This window comes from Hemicordylus capensis, chromosome 2, assembly GCF_027244095.1.
Source record: "Hemicordylus capensis ecotype Gifberg chromosome 2, rHemCap1.1.pri, whole genome shotgun sequence".
Lineage (NCBI taxonomy): Eukaryota > Metazoa > Chordata > Lepidosauria > Squamata > Cordylidae > Hemicordylus > Hemicordylus capensis.
Genome location: NC_069658.1, coordinates 255237395 through 255256282, shown reverse-complemented (window position 1 = coordinate 255256282; position 18888 = coordinate 255237395). Strand labels below are relative to the sequence as shown.

General features: G+C 44.5%; 2 protein-coding genes across 4 annotated transcripts in view; one reads left to right on the top strand and one right to left on the bottom strand.

The window, feature by feature from the left end:
* The window catches only part of LOC128342369 (vomeronasal type-2 receptor 26-like), a 99358-nt gene extending 85511 nt beyond the window's left edge, over positions 1 to 13847 (bottom strand). For 2 of the 3 annotated variants that reach the window (XM_053289596.1, XM_053289601.1), the window contains exon 1: positions 13715 to 13847. The gene's annotated coding sequence lies outside the window, so the exon portion shown is untranslated. The remainder of the gene's footprint in view (positions 1 to 13714) is intronic. The other variant, XM_053289598.1, reaches the window with a different exon arrangement.
* LOC128343952 (vomeronasal type-2 receptor 26-like) lies at positions 13763 to 18586 on the top strand. The gene is made up of 3 exons (XM_053293391.1): positions 13763 to 13952; positions 16087 to 16213; positions 17676 to 18586. The coding sequence occupies exon 3, from the start codon at positions 17900 to 17902 to the stop codon at positions 18584 to 18586; it is 687 nt and encodes a 228-aa protein (XP_053149366.1). The 5' UTR covers positions 13763 to 13952; positions 16087 to 16213; positions 17676 to 17899.
* Positions 18587 to 18888: the final 302 nt, after the last annotated feature.

Sequence of the window (18888 nt, the reverse complement as noted above, 5' to 3'; positions counted from 1 at the left end):
AAACAAAACAACTAATGTACAGTGCAGCAACAATAACAACAACACAAGAGCTCAGATATAAGATCAGTGCACCTGTAAAAAAAGAAAGTAGTACATCACCTAAATGGAAGATTAGATTAGAAAATAAAATCTCTAGGCTTAGATCAGATGCTAGTAAATTGAAAGATATGAAAGACAAGAAGCTGAAGAATGAAAACACCAAACAGTATCTGATCCAAAAATACCACCTAGATTCAAGGAAAATTAGAGAAGGCCTGGAAACCAAAGCATAGAAGGAGAAACTGCAAGAAACGTAGAAACACCAAATAAAGAAGAAACAGTGCAATTCTTGGGAAAATTTTGGGACAATCCAATAGATTATAATAAAAAAGCAGGCTGGGTGAAAGAGGTCAAAAATTGTAATCAACAAATGCAAGATCTAATCATAACACCAGAATTAATAAGTGAAAGAGCAAAGAAAATTAAAAATTGGACTGCTCCAGGAGATGATGAACTGCATGGCTTTTGGCTTAAACACCTAACAAGCCTTCATAAACAACTATCAAAACAGTTCAATCACATTGTGCAAGGAGGTGATATTGAACAATGGCTAACAACTGGGAAAACTCATCTCATAATGAAAGACCCAGCAAAAGGTGCAGTTCCAAGTAATTATAGACCAATAACCTGCAACACTTATTAACTAACCAATAGCTTCCAGTTGAACAGAAAGGAAATTTCCCGAACACCAGAGGCACAAAAGACAAGCTGCTGATTGACAAAATGATTTTAGAAAACTGCAAGAGAAGAAAAACAAATCTAAGTGTTGCCTGGATTGACTACAAGAAAGCCTTCGATTCATTGCCTCACACATAGATACTAAAATGTTTAGAAACAACTGGTGTCAGCAAAAACATTCAGATATTGATAAAAAAAAAGCAATGAGCATGTGGAGTACACAGTTAACAATCAATGGTGAGATACTTGGACAGGTTAGCATTAGAAGAGGCATTTTCCAAGGGGACTCACTATCCCCTCTGTTGTTTGTAATCGCCATGACCCCACTTTCACAAATACTAAAGAAAACAGGCCTCGGATACCAAACATCTAAAACATCCAGTAAAATCAACCATCTGCTGTACATGGACGATCTGAAGTTGTATGGAAAGTCCCAGTCAGAAATCGAATCACTGCTAAACACTGTCCGTATATTCAGTAGCGATATAGCAATGGAGTTTGGACTAGACAAGTGTGCTGCATTAATAATGAACAGAGGAAAAATAAGAAAAACAGAAGGAATAGAACTGCCCAATGGAAGCAAGATCAAGAAGCTGAAAGAGAAAGAACCTTACAAATACTTGGGCATTCTCCAGGCTGATAACATCGCACACACTGAAGTTAAAAGAAAAATGGGAAGTGAATACATCAGGAGAGTCAGAAAAATCCTCAAGTCCAAACTCAATGGTGGGAACATCATACAAGCCATAAACACCTGGGCTATACCTGTTATTAGATACACTGCAGGAATAATAGACTGGACCCAGGCAGAGCTAGAGATGCTGGATCGTAAGACCAGGAAAATCGTGACCATCAATCATGCTCTGCACCCCCACAGTGATGTCGATAGCCTATACCTCCCTTGCAGCTCAGGTGGAAGAGGAATGCTGCAAGTCCATCAAACAGTAGAGGAGGAGAAAAGAGGTTTTGAAGAATATATCAAGGACAGTGAAGAAGATGCACTTCATATGGTCAATAACGCGAAACTATTCAACACCAATGAAAGAAAGCAGGCCTACAAGGAAGAACAAGTCAAGAGCCAAGCAGAAAAATGGAAAAATAAGCCACTGCATGGCCAATATTTGCACAATATAAGTGGAAAATCAGACATCACCAAGACCTGGCAATGGCTTAAGAATGGTTACTTGAAGAAAGAAACAGAGTGTTTATTAGGGATGTGCGAACCGGTTCAGATCCGAACCACCCCCGGTTCGGTTCGTATTCGAACCGAACCAGGGGTGGTTCGTTTCAAACTAGTTTGGACCAGTTTGGACCTGTTCAGACACCTGAAAATTGTTAGGATGGTAGCTGGCACCCAGGGGTACCTGTCACCAAAGCAATCGGACACTCGTACGATTTTTTATGAATTTTTGAAAAAAAAAATTTCCTCATAGGATATAATGGGATTCAAACCAGGCCATTGTTACTTATTGTGTAGCACCCATGGGTGCCAACAACCATGCAAACCCTGAAGCAATCAGACACCCCTATGATTTTTTATGAATATTTGAAATATTTTTAATTATATTTCTCATAGAGTATAATGGGACTCAAACCAGTCCATATCCCCTATTGTGGAGCACCTAGGGGCACAAAAGCGGGGTGGGTGGTAGACAGATAGGGGTGCCTATGACCCAAAAAACCCAAGGCAATTGGACACTCCTCTGATTATTGGTGAATTGTTAAATTATTTTTGAATTCCTCATAGAGAATAATGAGGATTGCAGCAAATGTATAGCTTCACGTCGGGGGGGAAGGGGTGTCGTAGAGTTCAGTGTGGTGGCTGGTAGTTCCTAGGGTGGGCAAGGAAGCTACCTGAATTATTTGAAAGGAATTGGGCAAAGGGGTGATTTTAAAGTGATTTTTGAGGTTTACGCGTCTTTAAGGTTTTTCTCCATAAAGAAGCATGGAGGTGTCAGCAAATGTATAGCTTCACGTTGGGGGGAAAGGGGTGTTGTTGAATGGAGTGTGGTGGGTGGTAGTTCCTAGGAAGCTACCAGAATTATTTGAAAGGAATTGGGCAAAAGGGTGATTTTTGGTTGATCATTGAAGTTTACGTGTCTTTAAGGTTTTCCTCCATTAGATATAATGAAGGGTGTATCGCTTCACTTCGGGGGGAAAGGGGTGGCCTAGAGTGGTGTGGGGTTGGTGGTAGTGCTGGTTTGGGGCAGGGAAGCGACCTGTTTTTTTCCCAAAGGATTTGGGCAGTGGGCTGATTTTTGGTTAATTGTTGAAGTTTACGCATCTTTAAGGTTTTTCCTCATAATAAGTTATAACGGAGCTTTCAGCAGCCCTATAAGTGCACTTGGGGGGTGCTGCAGAGGCCCAGAGCGAGTGGTGGTGTAGTACACATAGGGTGCCAACCACCCCCATGGGTTTCTAACCCATGGGGTTCAGGGTTCTCTTTTTTCTGAGGTATTGAGTGTGGATTCTATGACAGCAAATGAGATTTTCAATGAGACACCATGAATCCACTCTAATATGCTGTCATAGAATCCACACTCAAAACTCAAATTGTTTTTGGTGTATGAAAAGTTGTATGTGGATAAGAAAGAATTCTGGGAGATAATCCTTGCCACACAGTTCAACCTTGCTGTTCTGCTTCCTCACTGATCCAAAGAACTTGACAGAGCAGCTCCTGCGTGTCTTGCAAACATGTTTTCTCCACCTATGCATCTGCACATACACCAACAAAGTTGACTGATTCTTTCCTTATAATTATCAAAATCATGGTGATTTACTTTTTTCCACACCAAAACTCAAGGGATACCATGTTTGAGAGCAATAGCAGAAACATCATAATCAAGAACAACTTGTGGTACTTTCTTGTCCCAAGCCACAAAAGGCTGGTACATAGAGGCCTCCTCCCCGGGCATTGAGAGCCTGGGCTGAGATTTAGCCACTGTGTCCATGTGTGCGGTTTCATATTAGACCTAGTCAAGTCACTGGAGCTGTGTTCTTGTAAGAATACTTAGCTTCAGGTCCAATTTGCAGCTGGATCTGTTTATCCAGTCAGGGTGCTTATCCAGTCAGGGTGTGAGTGTGACTATAGGAGAGATATTGAGAATGAAACTGCTGTCGTTGTTGCTAATTCGTTTGCTGCTGCCCCATGCTCTTTGTGGGACACTGAAGGCAAAATGCCCATTAAATCTGCTAAGCGATTCAGGACACGAATCTAATCATTACAAGCCAGGAGACTACGTGATTAGTGGGGTCACATCTACCACAAATATTATACTTGAGCCATATGTTTTCTTCAAGCCTCCTACTTCAGATTATATTGCGTAAGTCAGGGGTGACGATATAATTGAGTGGATGGGTTCAAAGAATCCAGGCCTCTCAGCTCCACCCCTCCCTAACTTCTTCATTATCTCCCTCACTCCAAAGGGCCGCCAGAGAAAGGGGTGAACACGAGCCCCCTCTCCCCAGCTATGCCCCTGGCGTAAGTAATAATGTGGTGAGGAATTGATTGCAAAGCTCTTTTTGAATCTGCCTTTTTGTTTCTGCTTTATTGATTCAGGTTTGCTTTGTTTATTTAGTACAGATGTGCTCATACAGTTCCCACGGGTGTGAGGACAGCAGGGGTGTTGTGTGTATCTGCCAATGTGAAATGTTGGAGGGCATGCATGTTAGCTTCTACAGTACATATATGAAATCATTCCTGGGAGGGAGGTGTCAGAATTAGTTTCCCAGAACTTTTCCCATTAAAAATATTGTCTGAGAGAACAATTTCCAACTAAAAATGCACACACAGTAGATTTTCCTCCTCCATTACAGTGTCAGGTGGAAGAGTACGAATCCAAAAGCAAACTGGAAATCTATACAAGGCATAGACCACTGGAAACTGGAGAGCTCAACCCATGCTCCGAGGATTTCTCACCCATTCCCCAACATAGCCCCAAATTACAAGAACTTCCATCCCTTAGTATTCACCCCTCAGAATTTTTGCTTTGTGCAAGTGAGACATAGGCAATGGGGACATGGCCATCAGCAGTGTGGTGGTGGGGGAGGCAAAAGGGGCAGTTGACCTCCTAGATTGAGCCAATTCCCATTGAATTCAATGGGGCATACTCCCAGGAAGGTGAGTATTGGGTTGCTGGCTTTGCCCCCACCCCCTGGAAAGAGTCATGTCAATGCCCATGAAAGGAGATAATAACTTGTCCTTGTTGGTTTTGCTCTGCTCATGTAGTGAAGATCCTGACTGCTCATAAGTAAGTCAAATCAGAAGGTGGACATGGTATTGAAAAAGTTTTGTTGAATTATTTGTTTGCTTTCCAATGTATAGGCTGGCTGCTTCATTTCAGCAGAGGAAAACTCACCCAATCTCCCTCTTTAAAGAAGCAAATACCAAGAGAGTTTCCCTTGCTGCAATGTTGCATCATTTCAGGGACCTCTTTAATGGTTTGTATTTGAATTAGTTCCCTGAAGGTTAGGAACCCAGGAACATAGGAAGCTGCCTTCTACTCAGGGGTGTAACTATAATAGGGCAAGGGGAGACAGTTGTCTGGGGGCCCATGCCTTGGGGGAGGGCCCCAGAGGCAAGTCACATGACTGACTCCCCCAGGTGCACCCGCCCGGGCTTCTTTCATTTGTATTCATCCTCCAAAATTGATGTGAGTGTTAAGACCTGGAGCTACCAGAACAGCATGTCTTTCTCTAGTACCATTAAATGACTTGCATCGTCCATAATTTACAAAACCTTAAAAACAATAATTTAGGATGATGTTCTATTGTGGCACATAGGAGCTTCAGTGAGGGGGAGCATTTTAAAATCTTGTCTCTGGGCCCACTCAAACTTTGCTATGCCCCTACTTCTACCAAATCAGACCTTTGGTCCATTTTGCTCAATATTGTCTACCCAGAATGGCAGCAGCTTTTCTCAGGTTGTGGGCAGTAGTCTCTCTCAGCCCTATCCTGGAGATGCCAGGGAGGGAAATTGGAACCTTCTGAAAGCAAGCATGCAGGTGCTCTTTCCAGAGTGGCCCCATCCCCTGAAGAAAATTTCTTACAGTGCTAACACATGTGCTAACACATCCAAATGCATAGCAGGTTGGACCCTGATTAGCAAAGGGGACAATTAATGCTTGCTACCACAAGATGGGCTCTCCTCTGTTGTACATACAAACACACACACATCACTACTACTACTACTACTACTACTACTACTACTACTATAATACTGGTTTCTAGAAGAATAAGAATTAGATGTTTCCATTTCCCTGAAAGGGCTCACAATATGAAAATAAAGACAAGGTAAACAATAGCCACTGTGCTTGGATTAAATTATAGTTCCAATTGTTCTCCTTAATAGAAAGAGAGAAACACCACTTTGAAAGCTCTCTAAGGTATATCTGTCCTCCTGGTTTTGTTTTTGAAAGGCAAATGGTTCTTCTGCCTGCAGCAAAGTATTTTTCCCATGCATATGCACTTGCACACCACAATGTTTGGAGTAGCGATTGTTCTTCAGACGCTAGAGAGCCTTATAATAGTAAACGCCAGCTATCTATATGCCTAGAAAGGTTCTTATACAAAAAGAAGCAGAAACTTGAATTGTTTTCACTGAATGGAAGATCAAGGCATGACATCTATATTCTGTTACAGCATTAAGGGCGTGCATTTCTGGCACCTCCTGCCCTTCTTGTTCGCCATTCAAGAGATCAACCAGAATCCTGGACTCTTACCCAACATCACTCTTGGATACAACATCTATGAGAATTATTTCAATGCAAGAATGACATATGATGCCACGATAGACTTGCTGTCCTCTGGTAGGAATGTTCCAAACTACATCTGTGGAAAAAGCAATTGCTTGGTGGCTGTTCTCGAAGGGGCTGAGTCAGAAATCTCCAGTCAGATTTCAACCTTGTTGAGCATCTACAAAACGCCACAGGTATGAATCAGGGCTGTTGGTGATCATGGACAAAGCTCCACCTCATTCCGCTTTGCAGCCACTTCATGAAATACAAGACAGGCATGAAAAAGTGAGGCCAGAGATAGACGATAGTTTTTTATAAGAACTGAAAATGGTTTGGGAATGGTTTGACTTTCCATGGTGCATGCATGCATATACCCATCCCTTTTGTGCCACTGTCATCTCTGCACAAAGGTTCAGGGGAAAACAGAAACCCCTCTACTGACCAGAGGATGAAGGTGAGAAGAGTGTGCACATCATGGTCAGTGAACCTTCCTTTGAAGCGCCTTTAATCGGTGGGTGAAAATATCTCACTATCAAACAATCAAACAATCAATCTTTATTACGGTCACAGACCAGCATATATTATTGTTGTTGGTGTTGTCGTCGTCATCGTCATCATCATCATCATCATCAATAAACTTTATTTATATAGCTGCCCCTAACAAATGTTTCCAGGGTGACTCACTATCATCACTTTCCATTGTTGGTGACATCCCCGCCCCCCACCCAATGAAAAGATGTATTGTAAAATTTCCTTTCCTCCAAGAATAAAGCAGCAAAGATTACTACTTCCCAAAATGGGCAGGGAAGGAATATTAGTGCTATGCAGCATGGAAAATAGAGGACAAAACCCATATAGGATGCTTTGGGGCTTCAAAAGTTATACATATGCATATGTCAGTTATAAATGTGATCTGAGCATCGTTCACATGAGTTGCATCCACAAAATTTTTATCCCTTTCATTTGGAAGATACATTTTGTGTTCATAACTCAGTTGTCTAACATGGTAGTCCAGAACAAATTAGATGGAAGGGATGAGAGGATGGTGGGGAAAGGACAGATGGAGGTTCTTTAGTCTGGAACAGGAATGTAAGCTCAACATTATGAAACAGGTCAAAAAGTACACAAATATATTTGAATCCAAGTAAGATCTGTCAGTTTTAATTGGCAAATGTCTGCTTCCCACAAACCTTATAGCTGCCTCATGTAGAGTAAGTGGATACTTTATCTCTGGTGTCCTTGTTGCTGACCACTGTGTCAGGAAGTGTGATGGATAGTAAACAGGGGTTTCCTGCCCTGAAACTGTCTCTAAGTACTTTGCTTCCTTCAGCCATAGAAATAAGTGACAGCTGAAGTTTGTATTTGACAAAAAAGAGAACTGTACCCAAGGCCACCAGTCTCACCCTTGGAGGAGGCACAGTGTACTTTAGAGGGAAGGGGAGATAGCAAAAATGGCACCACCCTCTCATGTGATAATGCAGTGTTAGTCCAGATGTTAGCCACTATTACACTAGCAGAGTTCTAGTCTAGATATCAGCCATTATGTAGATTATTTATATACTGCTTTTGAAACAAAATGTTATCAAAGTGGTTTACATAGCAAAATCAATGAAGAGGTGCTTCCCTGTCCTGAAAAGCTTCACAGTCTCAAAGGGATCAGGCATAACCCAAGACAAAACCCAAGAAGCCTTGTTGAGATTCATGGCAGAAATAACCAACATTTTATTTTTTCAATTTAATTTCTTTTATTTATTAGATTTTTATACTGCCTTGCCCAAATAGCTCCAGGCGGTTCACACATATAAAAACAGATTAAACTAAATAAATAAACTCATTAAAAATATAAAGCCAGTTTAAAATCATTTCAGTGCTCACTAAAAGCTAGGCTAAAATGGGTTTTTAGGGCTCTTTTTAAGGCTGCAAAAAAGCATCTAATATTCATAGGGAGCTCCGTACAAAATATCCATACATATATAGTTCATCAAACATTTGAATTTTGTTTGTAAGCAGCTATTGGATGAAACTATTATTTGTCCCAGACATCGTTTCTGCAAAGGATGCCAAGCAAGAGCAAAAAAAAAAAAAAAAAAGCACAATTTTAGCAAAGGTTAATCTAGCAGGGAGAAACTCATCCAGAAACATAAAACCCAGTTCCTAAGAGTCTACTGCAATGCTGTGTGCCAAGGAACACCATCTCTGAAACATTGGAGAGGTGTCTGCATCTCGTCCTCAGCCCAGACGTTGTCACCAGGAGGATGGATAGCATCTAGCTGCATCCTGTAGTGTTGCTAAGCTGTATTCCCTCTAACAGGGATTCCCAGATATTGTTGACTACAACTTCCATAATGCTCAAGCAAAAGCCATTGCAACTGGCAATTCTGGGAATTGTAGTCAACAACATCTGGGAATCCCTGTTAGAGGGAACATTGAGCATAAGGATACTCCTTCACTTTCTCCTATAGATTTAAATGGTTGCCATTTGCTCATATGAGGAAAGAGAACAGATGTCGTTGGATGTAGTTGTAGTGAGGACAATATATGGACCCTGCCTCCACATACACTTCCTCCATCATAATGGAAGATATTCTACAAATTAGTAATGATTTTGACTTAAGAAATATCTGAGTTGTTTCCTGAAAACAAACAAAACAAATCACCAATATCTTCATTTCTCTAATAGGTCAGTTATAGTTCTGTTGATGGTGCTCTAACAAATAAAACTGAATTTCCTTTTTTCTACCGTCTGGTCCCCAAACAAGAGCTTCCTTACCTAGGGATTGTTAAGCTACTCCTGCATTTCAAGTGGACATGGATAGGTCTCCTTGCTCCAGACAGTGACCATGGACAAAGGTTCCTGAGGACTTTCATGCCTGTGATAATCAGGAATGGTCTTTGTGTCGCCTTTTCAGAAAGAATTCCAAGGATGGGTAGGGTCAACCGAAACATTGTTGACATGTATTCATTTCTAGTACAGAGGCAAGCCAACGTGATTGTTTATCACATAGATACTGGTGCTGCATATATTCTAGCAATACTGATGAAAGCAGCTGAAAAAACTGAAAGTGAAATTCTTGGGAAAGTTTGGATTGCAACAGTTATGGAGGACCTCAGCTTGAGATTGTTTTACAGAAGAGCTGATATCCAGCACATCCATGGTTCTTTCTCCTTCTCAATCCACACACAAGAAGGGACACAACATGACAATTTTGCCCCATTGTTATCTGCCATCATGGAGTATGGAGAGAAAGCATTTCATTGTTTATATTCGAAACCTCTGTTTTCTGTGAAAGGCAAGCTAAGATGCCGGCAAGCTAAGGCACTGGACACCTTGTCCCAGGATGTAGCTGAAAGCATTTTGTCTCAAGACAGCTACAGTATTTACAACACTGTCCAGGCTGTGGCACGTACTCTAAATGATGCCTACTCATCCAGACTGAGTCACAGAATGATGGTGGGTGCAGACAGGCTGGGACAGCAAATTACAGAAATTTGGAAGGTATTTACCTTTGATTCAAAGACATTATCAAATGCATTGTTGTAGTCAAAATTTGAACATTTCTGAGGCAAACCCCGGTCGTAAGAGTCACTACCCACCCACCCCTCATTAAGTATGGCTTGGCCTCTTAAGGTGTAGTGGATTCTTATCATCATTGCAGGACTTATCTTTGAGATCTTTGTATGGGCTGCAGCCCATCCTTTTGGCTCTGTCACTGGAGAAAGACTGGTTAATTTTAATTGTTAATTTATTTTAATTGTATTTATTTTGTTGTAAACCGCCCTGAACCATTTTTGGAAGGGTGGTGTATATACATAATAAATGGAAAGACTTTAAAGCTATTCACACAACAGGGAGGCAGGCTGGGTTGGCAGGTGGGGGGGAGCCTGCTCCCCTTCCCCCCAGATGATCCTGCAGCATTGGTGGGAGTGCGGACCACACTCCCATACAATCCACACTGCTGCATGCAGCATGGATCTCCAGAGGCCAGGATGATGCATCCTGGCCTCCATGTATCCCACAATGCACAGTGTGACAAATGCAATGCATGTGGATTCTTTAGTGAGTAGAGGCTTGTGGTTCCATTTGAATCAAGCTTTATTTATTTACAACATGCTGAGCCACTTGATCCGGGAGGAGCCCAGAACAATGGAATCTCAGGGTTTATAAGGGCAATCACAGTAATTTATGCATAAGCCTAAGACTGTAAAGTCCTCCAATCATCATATGATTAGTCCTTCAATGCACCAATCCCATTATACCCAACAGTGTGCATTGCCCTTGACTATCTGAGCATGCCAGTCAGGCCAGTCTCATCAACCAACCAATACCAGTTGAAACTGGCCTGGAAGTTTCCTGGAAGTTTGGTCTCTCCCTTAGGCAGTTAGGATTGCTCTCTGCTTCATCAAGGGATACCTCCGTGGGATGGACACCCTAGGTGCCCATCTTTTTGTGTGCTCGGGCTGCAAGTAGTCCAAGCACACACATGGTCCTGGCACTGGAGTTAAGGGCCCTTGTGCCCTTAATCTTGGCTAATGGCCAGGCTCCAAAGTGGGGTTTGGTGGGCGGACAGCGTTGGGATCCACACAGATCCTGGTGCTGCACTTGAGTAGCCTAACCCAGGATGGGCTGCCCCAGTCTGGGTTAGGCTGCTCATGTGAACAGCCTTTTTGTCTGTTTGAGAAGTTGCTTAGGCAGGAGAACTGTCACTGGAAATGGATGGTCTTTGCTAGGTCCCCTGCTCCCTCTAACCAATCCCCTGCTCAATCTGAGGGAGTTTATATGGCACAGGATGGTGGGTGTCAGGATAATTTTGGATTGCCAGGACGGATGTGGAAAGAATATCACAACCATTATGAGTTAGCATATATGTATACAAACATAGGATATTTGCTTTCCAAATGGGCGAGATATACAACATGTTTTTCATCCTAAATGTTTTCTATGTCGTTCTAGCTTCATCCTTTCCTGAGACGTCTCCAGTTTTACAATATTAGCAATGAAAGCATTTACTTTGATGAGAACGGGGACCTGTCAGCTGATTTTGATATTATGAATGCTGTGGCATTTCCCAACAAGTCCATTGCTAGAGTAAAAGTTGGGAGCCTAGAAAGACAGGCCTCCTCAGAGATCAAGTTAACCATTGACCAGAATGCCATCGTGTGGCCCAGGTGGTTTAACCAGGTGGGGGAACTCTTGATTTCACTTTATCATCTTTGATAACATTTGTTGGCCTCTAACCATTGGTTTTGTGTGATACTTGAGACATCAAAGAGCAGGTCTCTATTCAGGAAATGTGCAGCCTAATTACAAAGAAAATGAATAGAGTAAAAGGAGAGGAATGTACCACAATGAGACACATGTTCAGAGAGTGGAAGCAGCACCAGTGGTTGATTCTAATAATATCAGAGTCTGGCTCAGATAATATCAGAGTCAAGAGATGGGAAGCACTGTCCGTAGCTCAGAGATTCTCTAGCTTGAGGACTGTAGCAGCTGATTCAGATGCTGATTGGGGAAGGGGGCAGCGACGAGAGGCACCTTTAAGCATAAGTTAGTATGTGCTTATCTCCACTCTGGCTGCACCTGCAAGCTGCTCCAAGCAGCAGTGCATCAAGGCCCATCTAGTCCAGCATCGTGTTTCACACAGTGGCCCACCAGATGCCTCTGGAAGCCTACAGCCAGGAGTTGAGGGCATGTCCTCTCTCCTGCTGTTACTCCCCTGCAACTGGTACTCAGAGGCATCCTGCCTCTGAGGCTGGAAGTGGCCTATAGCCCTCTGACTAGTAGCCATTGACAGACCTCTCCTCCATGAAGTTATCCAAACCCCTCTTAAAGTTATTCACATTGTTGGATGTCACCACATCTTGTGGCAGAGAATTCCATAGGTTAATTATGCTTCGTGTGAAAAATACTTTTATGAGTTCAAATTGTCTTGGCAATCAGTTTCATGGGATGACCCGTAGTTCTAGTGTTATGCGAGAGGAAGAAAAATTTCTCCCTATCAACTTTGTCCACACAGTGCACATGGGCGGATTAACCTTTTTGCCACCAACAGGAAAAAAGGCTTTTGCTGCCCCTTTACCTTAAAAACAACAACACCCCTGTTGTGTGGTGGTGGCAGTAGGCTGCAGGAAGTGTGTGGTGGGGTAGAGTAAACTTTCCCCCTTTGTTCAGTGTGCAGCAGCTGCTGCAATGAGGTTGGGGTGTGTGAGAGGAGAAAGTCCACCACTTTTGCATTGTGAAAAAACCTGCTGTGCGGTGGCAGCAGTAATGGGGGAAGCGGGGGAGAAGGAGAGAGTTCCCCTTTACCTAAATTTTGCTGCACAGGCTCTTAGCATATGTAGCGCTTATACGTGGCAGATCGTCAGCGTCCTATATGCTGGATGGCCTCGCCCGACAAATCTAGCCTGGATGCCGCAGAGGCGGCTCCAGGGGCATAGCAAGGTTGGAGTGGGCCCAGAGACAAGATTTTAAAATGGCCCCCCCCCACTCAAAGTCCAGGGCCTCCGCACACCCCAGGCCCCCAAGGATTTAAGTCTGATATTCCAAAATAAGTATGCTGCCTGGAAATACATTTCACTGAATACACACACGCACACGTCATAATATATAGTGATATACATTGAGTACTATACATTTGTTTTACTTTTAATGCCTAGAACACACTAGAAAGATGAATGATTAAAATGGGCCCCTTGCTGCAGATTAGCCAAGGAGACTTTCAACCATGCAGGGTGAGCCTATGTTTGTTTTCTCAGAATTCTGAACAAATTCAGTCAAGTTTGATTCCAGGAGGTTTTTCACAGGAGGCTTTTAAAGCCCTTTAAGACACATCTCCTCTGGAATGGAGGTGCTGCATTCACATGTTGGCCAGATTTACCCTGTAGTCCCTGCAAGTTATTGGGGAGCAGTTCACAAACAAGAAAAATAAAATAAAATAAAAGCAGAAGACATGCTTCACAGTTCTCACTCAGACCTTCTGGGTTGCAAAACAACTTGAACATAAGTGCATTTATAAATGAATGAATAAAATAAATATAATACTGTTTCTTCCAGAAGTTTTTGTAATTTTCTGCCATGAAACAAGCCACTTATAGGACTTTTTAGATAGTTTTTTTTTAAGCCAGCAAATTTTCCAAGCTGTTTAAAAATAAATATTCAGAGACTTCTCAGTCCCTCCCCCCCATATCAAAGCCCTATGGCAAGCAGATCCCTATATTGGGGGGGGGGCGGGAAAGGTAACCACAAAAAGGAGTTCACACTCTACCTGGCAGCAGGGGGTCTTCTGCTGCAGAGAACAGTGGTGGCCACTCTGGCTGCCTCCTCCTTCCTGGCTAGCTTGGGCCCTACTGGAGTTCAGGCTTCACAGAGGCCTACACCAGACCTCCGTGGAAGCCCCGCCCACCCGCCGATCAGCTGAGAGGCGGGAGAAAAGGAGCTCTTTGCAGCTTGCCTGCTGCTTCGATTGCCGGCCAGGAGAACAAGCTGGAGAGACGGCAAAGAGGGCAAGTGGCTGAGAGGCTATGGGGCTGGGCAGGGGGCAATGGGGAGTCACGTGAGGTGCCTCTGGGGGGCCCCTCCAGGCAGTGGGGCCCCCAGACAACTGTCTCCCCTTCCCCTATCGTTGTTACGCGCCTGGGCGGCTCCGATGCGGAATGAGTGGAGTGATAACTGCTCAGTGGGAACCCCCGCTGCTGCCAGGGCACGTCGCACCACAGCCCAAAATTGGTACTGGGAAAGCAGACGGCCATCACAATGTATGAAGAGGGAACCTGCCTCTGGGCCGCACAAAACTGCATAATCCCTCAGGGCCTGCACCGGGCACAGCAAGAAATTGCCAGCCGGATGCAGGGAAATGGACTGTCCCCTGCCCCTCTGTAGGAATGTGCACGGACCGGTTCGGTGGCCATTCTACCGGCCTCCGGACCGGTCCGGACATGGGCAGTTCGGGGTTCGGAAGGGTGGGGGGGTTCCATTAAGGGCGGGGGGGCTTTACTTACCCCTCCCATGCTTTCCACCTTTGGTGCCGTAATTATTGTAAAAAAGCCCGGCGGCAGGATCCCTCACTGCCCGCTTCAATCGAAGACGATGGCTCCTCCGTGTTAAAAAAAATCGGGCAGCAGGATACTTCCCTGCCGCCCCCTTGAAGATCCTGCTTCTGCCGCCCCCTTGAAGCCCCCTGCCGCCCCCTTAAATCTCACTCCGGACCCGACCGCTCGATCTCTAGAAATGGGCAGGCGGCAGGGGGATGTCCTCCTGCCCCCTTCCCTGCCATCTGCAAAAGTCTTTAGGAAGCCTTCTGCGATTTTTTTTAACACGGAGGAGCTATCATCTTCGATTGAAGCGGGCGGCGAGGGATCCTGCCGCCGTTTTTTTTACAATAATTACGGCGCCAAAGGTGGAAAGCACGGGAAGGGTAAGTAAAGCCCCCCTGCCCTTAATGGAACCCCCCACCCCAATGCTGGACCGCAGCTCCACGGTTCCGTGCACACCCCTACCCCTCTGATCGGTCTTGGAAAACCGAAGGTACAACTGTGCTGAAACAGGACCCAACGTCAAGTCTCCAGACTGTACCACCCGAGCCGTGGGGCCTCCCTTCCCCCTAGGAAATAACTCACTGTCCCTGAAGGCACCCAAGAACATGGCCAGAGTTCGCTCCGAGAAGGCGACACGCCTTTCTGCGAAGCCTTCTTGGAGCGAACTGAAAGCATCGGCTTCGGAGCAAGCAGAGTGGCTGAAGCTCCACCCCTGCATGGTCCTGATGGCCTATGGGAAGCTCCAAGGCCTTGTGCCTTTGTGGGGGGCTGGCTGCGCTGCCCAATAGGGCGGCGAACAGCATGAATGTTACTCTTGCCAACATTGAATTGCATTTGCCATTGTGTGTGTGTAATATTTCTTGCTGACTGGGTGCTACCTACCACCCAACCCACAAAAGAAAAGGGCAAGCGGGTTATTTTTAACAATTTTTTATAGCTTTCCCCATGCATGCATGACAGCCGAGCCTCCCATCCAAAGGGTTTTGGTTTTTTTGGTGGGGAAGGTGAAAAAATTGTTAAAAATTGCCCACTTGCCCCTTTCTTTTGTGGGTTGGGTGGTTGGTAGCACCCATCATGCCCTATCACCCAACCTACTTTGGTGTCCCTAGGAGTTACCCATGGGGAACAATGGGGTGTTTTGAGTCCCCCATTGTTCCCTATGGCCGAAACATTTGAAACATTTCGAGTCTGTCTCATTGAAACATCCAGCTCTGATGCTGTTTCAATGAAACATTTTTAACATTTTGCATTTTGTTTCAAGCTCAAAACAAAATGCAAAATCCATTTTGTGCACACCCGTAGTTCTTCATTCACCCCACTTCTTAATTGTCCTTTTTTCTTTCCTTATTGTTGCATCAAGTGAGTCTCCAGTCTTTCCCTTTTCTGCCCTGCCCTTGAATTTTAGAGCAGAAAAAGCACCAAAGTGATGTCTCTTCCATGCAGCTATGTGTCATAATTACTGCCCTCAAAAAAGAAGGCCTAGCATCATTCGCTGAGAAAACCAGGCTTAGGACTAGAGGTCCCTTTTCCAGCTCTAGGACTCCCTTCCACAGACAAAACCTCTGAACACATTGTGCTCAATGCTTCTTTTCCTTATGCTTAGACCCTGCCTCGTTCTCAATGTACAGAAAGCTGCCACCCTGGATACGCCAAGGTGATTAAAGAAGGAGAACCAATTTGCTGCTATGATTGTGCTCCATGCAAGGGAGAGACCATCTCCACTCAGGAAGGTAGGTGACTACAGAGGAAAGGTCTGCCTATGTAGTACTGGTGTACAGTAGTACATATGCTGGTAACCTCCAGATTTGACTACTGCAATGCACTCTATGTGGGGCTGCCTTTGTATGTCATTTGGAAACTGCAGCTGGTGAAAATGTGGCAGCCAGGTTGGTCTCCAGGTTATCTCAAAGAGACCTTATTACTCCTATATTAAAAGAATTTACACTGGCTAGGCTACCAATATATTTCTGGGCAAAATACAAGGTGCTGGTTATAACCTATACAACCCTAAACAGCTTAGGCCCAGGGTATTTAAGAGATCATATTTTTCACTATGAACCCCATTGTCTATTGAGATCATCTAGAGAGGTCTGTTTGCAGCTGCCACCAGCTCATCTGGTAGTTACTCAGGGACAGACCTTCTCTGTTGCTACCCCAAGATTTTAGAAATGCACGCTCTGCTGAAATAAGAGCCTCTTCATCTCTGACAGCTCTTAAAAATTATTTTAAAGGTGCATTTATTCACCCAAGCTTTGTAAACTAGAATTGTGGTTTTAAATCATTTTGTTGTTTTAATGTTTCAATGTTTGTTTTATGTAGTTGTAAACCATCCAGAGATGCAAGTTTGGGGTGGTATACAAATATAATAAAAAAGCAAATAAACATTTAATCATTCCCTTTGGTGTGCATAAAAGGTGAACAAACAGAAACTTAATCTAGACAAGATGGAAGTAATGTTGGGACTGGGTCTCACTATCAGTGAGATCCGGTTTGGGGCAGTGAGCGGGAAGAGCGGGCTAAGGAGCCCTGGGCGGCCGGATCAGCCGCCCACACGATGGCCGGCTCCGTGATGGAGCCGGCAGGGGTGGGGGAGCGGGGGCTGTGCACTCTCCGCAAGCCCCAGTATGCCCTGTGCGAGTGGGCAGGGCATACTGGGTAGACCCCCAGAGCCGGGAGGCAGCTTTTCGTCTCCTGGCATGGGGTCTTCTCATGAGTAGGCACAATGCGAAAGCGCGCCGCAGCTACTCACGATCCTAAAAAGCAGGTTTGCTGGACTGCTCGCTCCACAAACCTGCCCGATCAAGAACCACTGGGCTCAGCTGCGAGCCGGGCGGTTATTACGGTCAACAAAAATTGGGCTAGCCTCTGCTACGCCGATTTTTGTTGATCGTGAGAATCGCCCTTTGGTTGGAAACTCTGGAAACCTTGGAGTGGATGTTCAGGCTCATTGCCCAAGAGCTTTGATCTCAAGGACTGAACTCCCCACCTTCTGCATGAAGAGCATGTCCTCTTTTGAATAAATTTGGCCCCTTCCTCTTATATTCATAGTTCATCACTCCCCATATTTGTCTTATCTAACTTTTGCAGCATCTAAATTCTCACTCCTCAAATGTATCTTGCATGGGATATACTAGATGACAGACTGGATAAAGGATGCTAGAGGAACGCTAATGTCACTCTTATGTCTTTCAGATTCAGACAATTGTAATAAGTGTCCAGAAGACCAGCATCCAAACAAGGACCAAGATCAATGTGTCCCCAAAGTAGTAACATTCCTATCCTATGAAAAACCTTTGGGGGTCACCTTAGCTTGCTTTGCCCTGTTTTTGTCTTTATCCACAGCAATTGTTTTAGGAATCTTCATTAAATATTTAGACACTCCAGTCGTCAAAGCCAACAACCGTGACCTCTCCTACATGCTCCTGGTCTCCCTCCTGCTCTCCTTTTGGTCCTCCTTTCTGTTCATTGGTCAGCCTCGGAAAGCGACCTGTCTCCTACGACAAACTGCCTTCAGTGTCATCTTCTCATTTTCCATCTCTTGTGTGTTGGCCAAAACCATCACTGTGGTGGTGGCATTCATGGCCACCAAGCCAGGGAACAGGATGAGGAAATGGCTGGGGAAGAGTCTGGCCAACTCCATTGTCTTGTCCTCTTCCATTGTCCAAGTGGGCATTTGTGCTATCTGGCTGGGCATCTCTCCCCCCTTCCCAGAGGCTGACATGCACTCCCAGGCTGGGCAGATCACCCTGCAGTGCAATGAAGGGTCTGTCACCATGTTTTACACTGCCCTTGGCTACATGGGCTTCCTGGCGGCCATCTCTTTCACGGTGGCTTTCCTAGCCAGGAAGCTGCCTGGATCCTTCAACGAGGCCAAGCTGATCACCTTCAGCATGTTGGTCTTTTGCAGTGTGTGGGTGTCCTTTGTGCCCACCTACCTGAGCACCAAGGGGAAATACATGGTGGCTGTGCAGGTCTTCTCCATCTTGGCCTCCAGCCTGGGATTACTGGGTTGCATCTTCATTCCCAAATGCTACATCATTGTACTAAGACCTGATCTAAATACAAAGGAGCATTTAATGATGAAAACTGAACATTGTATCTGATTCTTAATATATTCACTTAAAAAAAAATATGTTGGCATTTCTTTGTCCAGCATGGCTCTAATAAAATCATGTATTTCCCATATGAGTGTACCCCCTCACCCAGTCTGAGATGCTATTAGAATAAGTCTTCCTTCTCTTCATGTACTTTAGGAAAGTACCTGGTCATGACTAAGGATGTGCATGAATTGGTTCAAGTTGAACCAGTTCACTTACAGGGATGGTTTGACTGCTGACCAAACTGGAGATGGTTCAGTTCATGATCAAATCAACCCTCGCCTGAGGTGCACTCGGTTGAACCACTT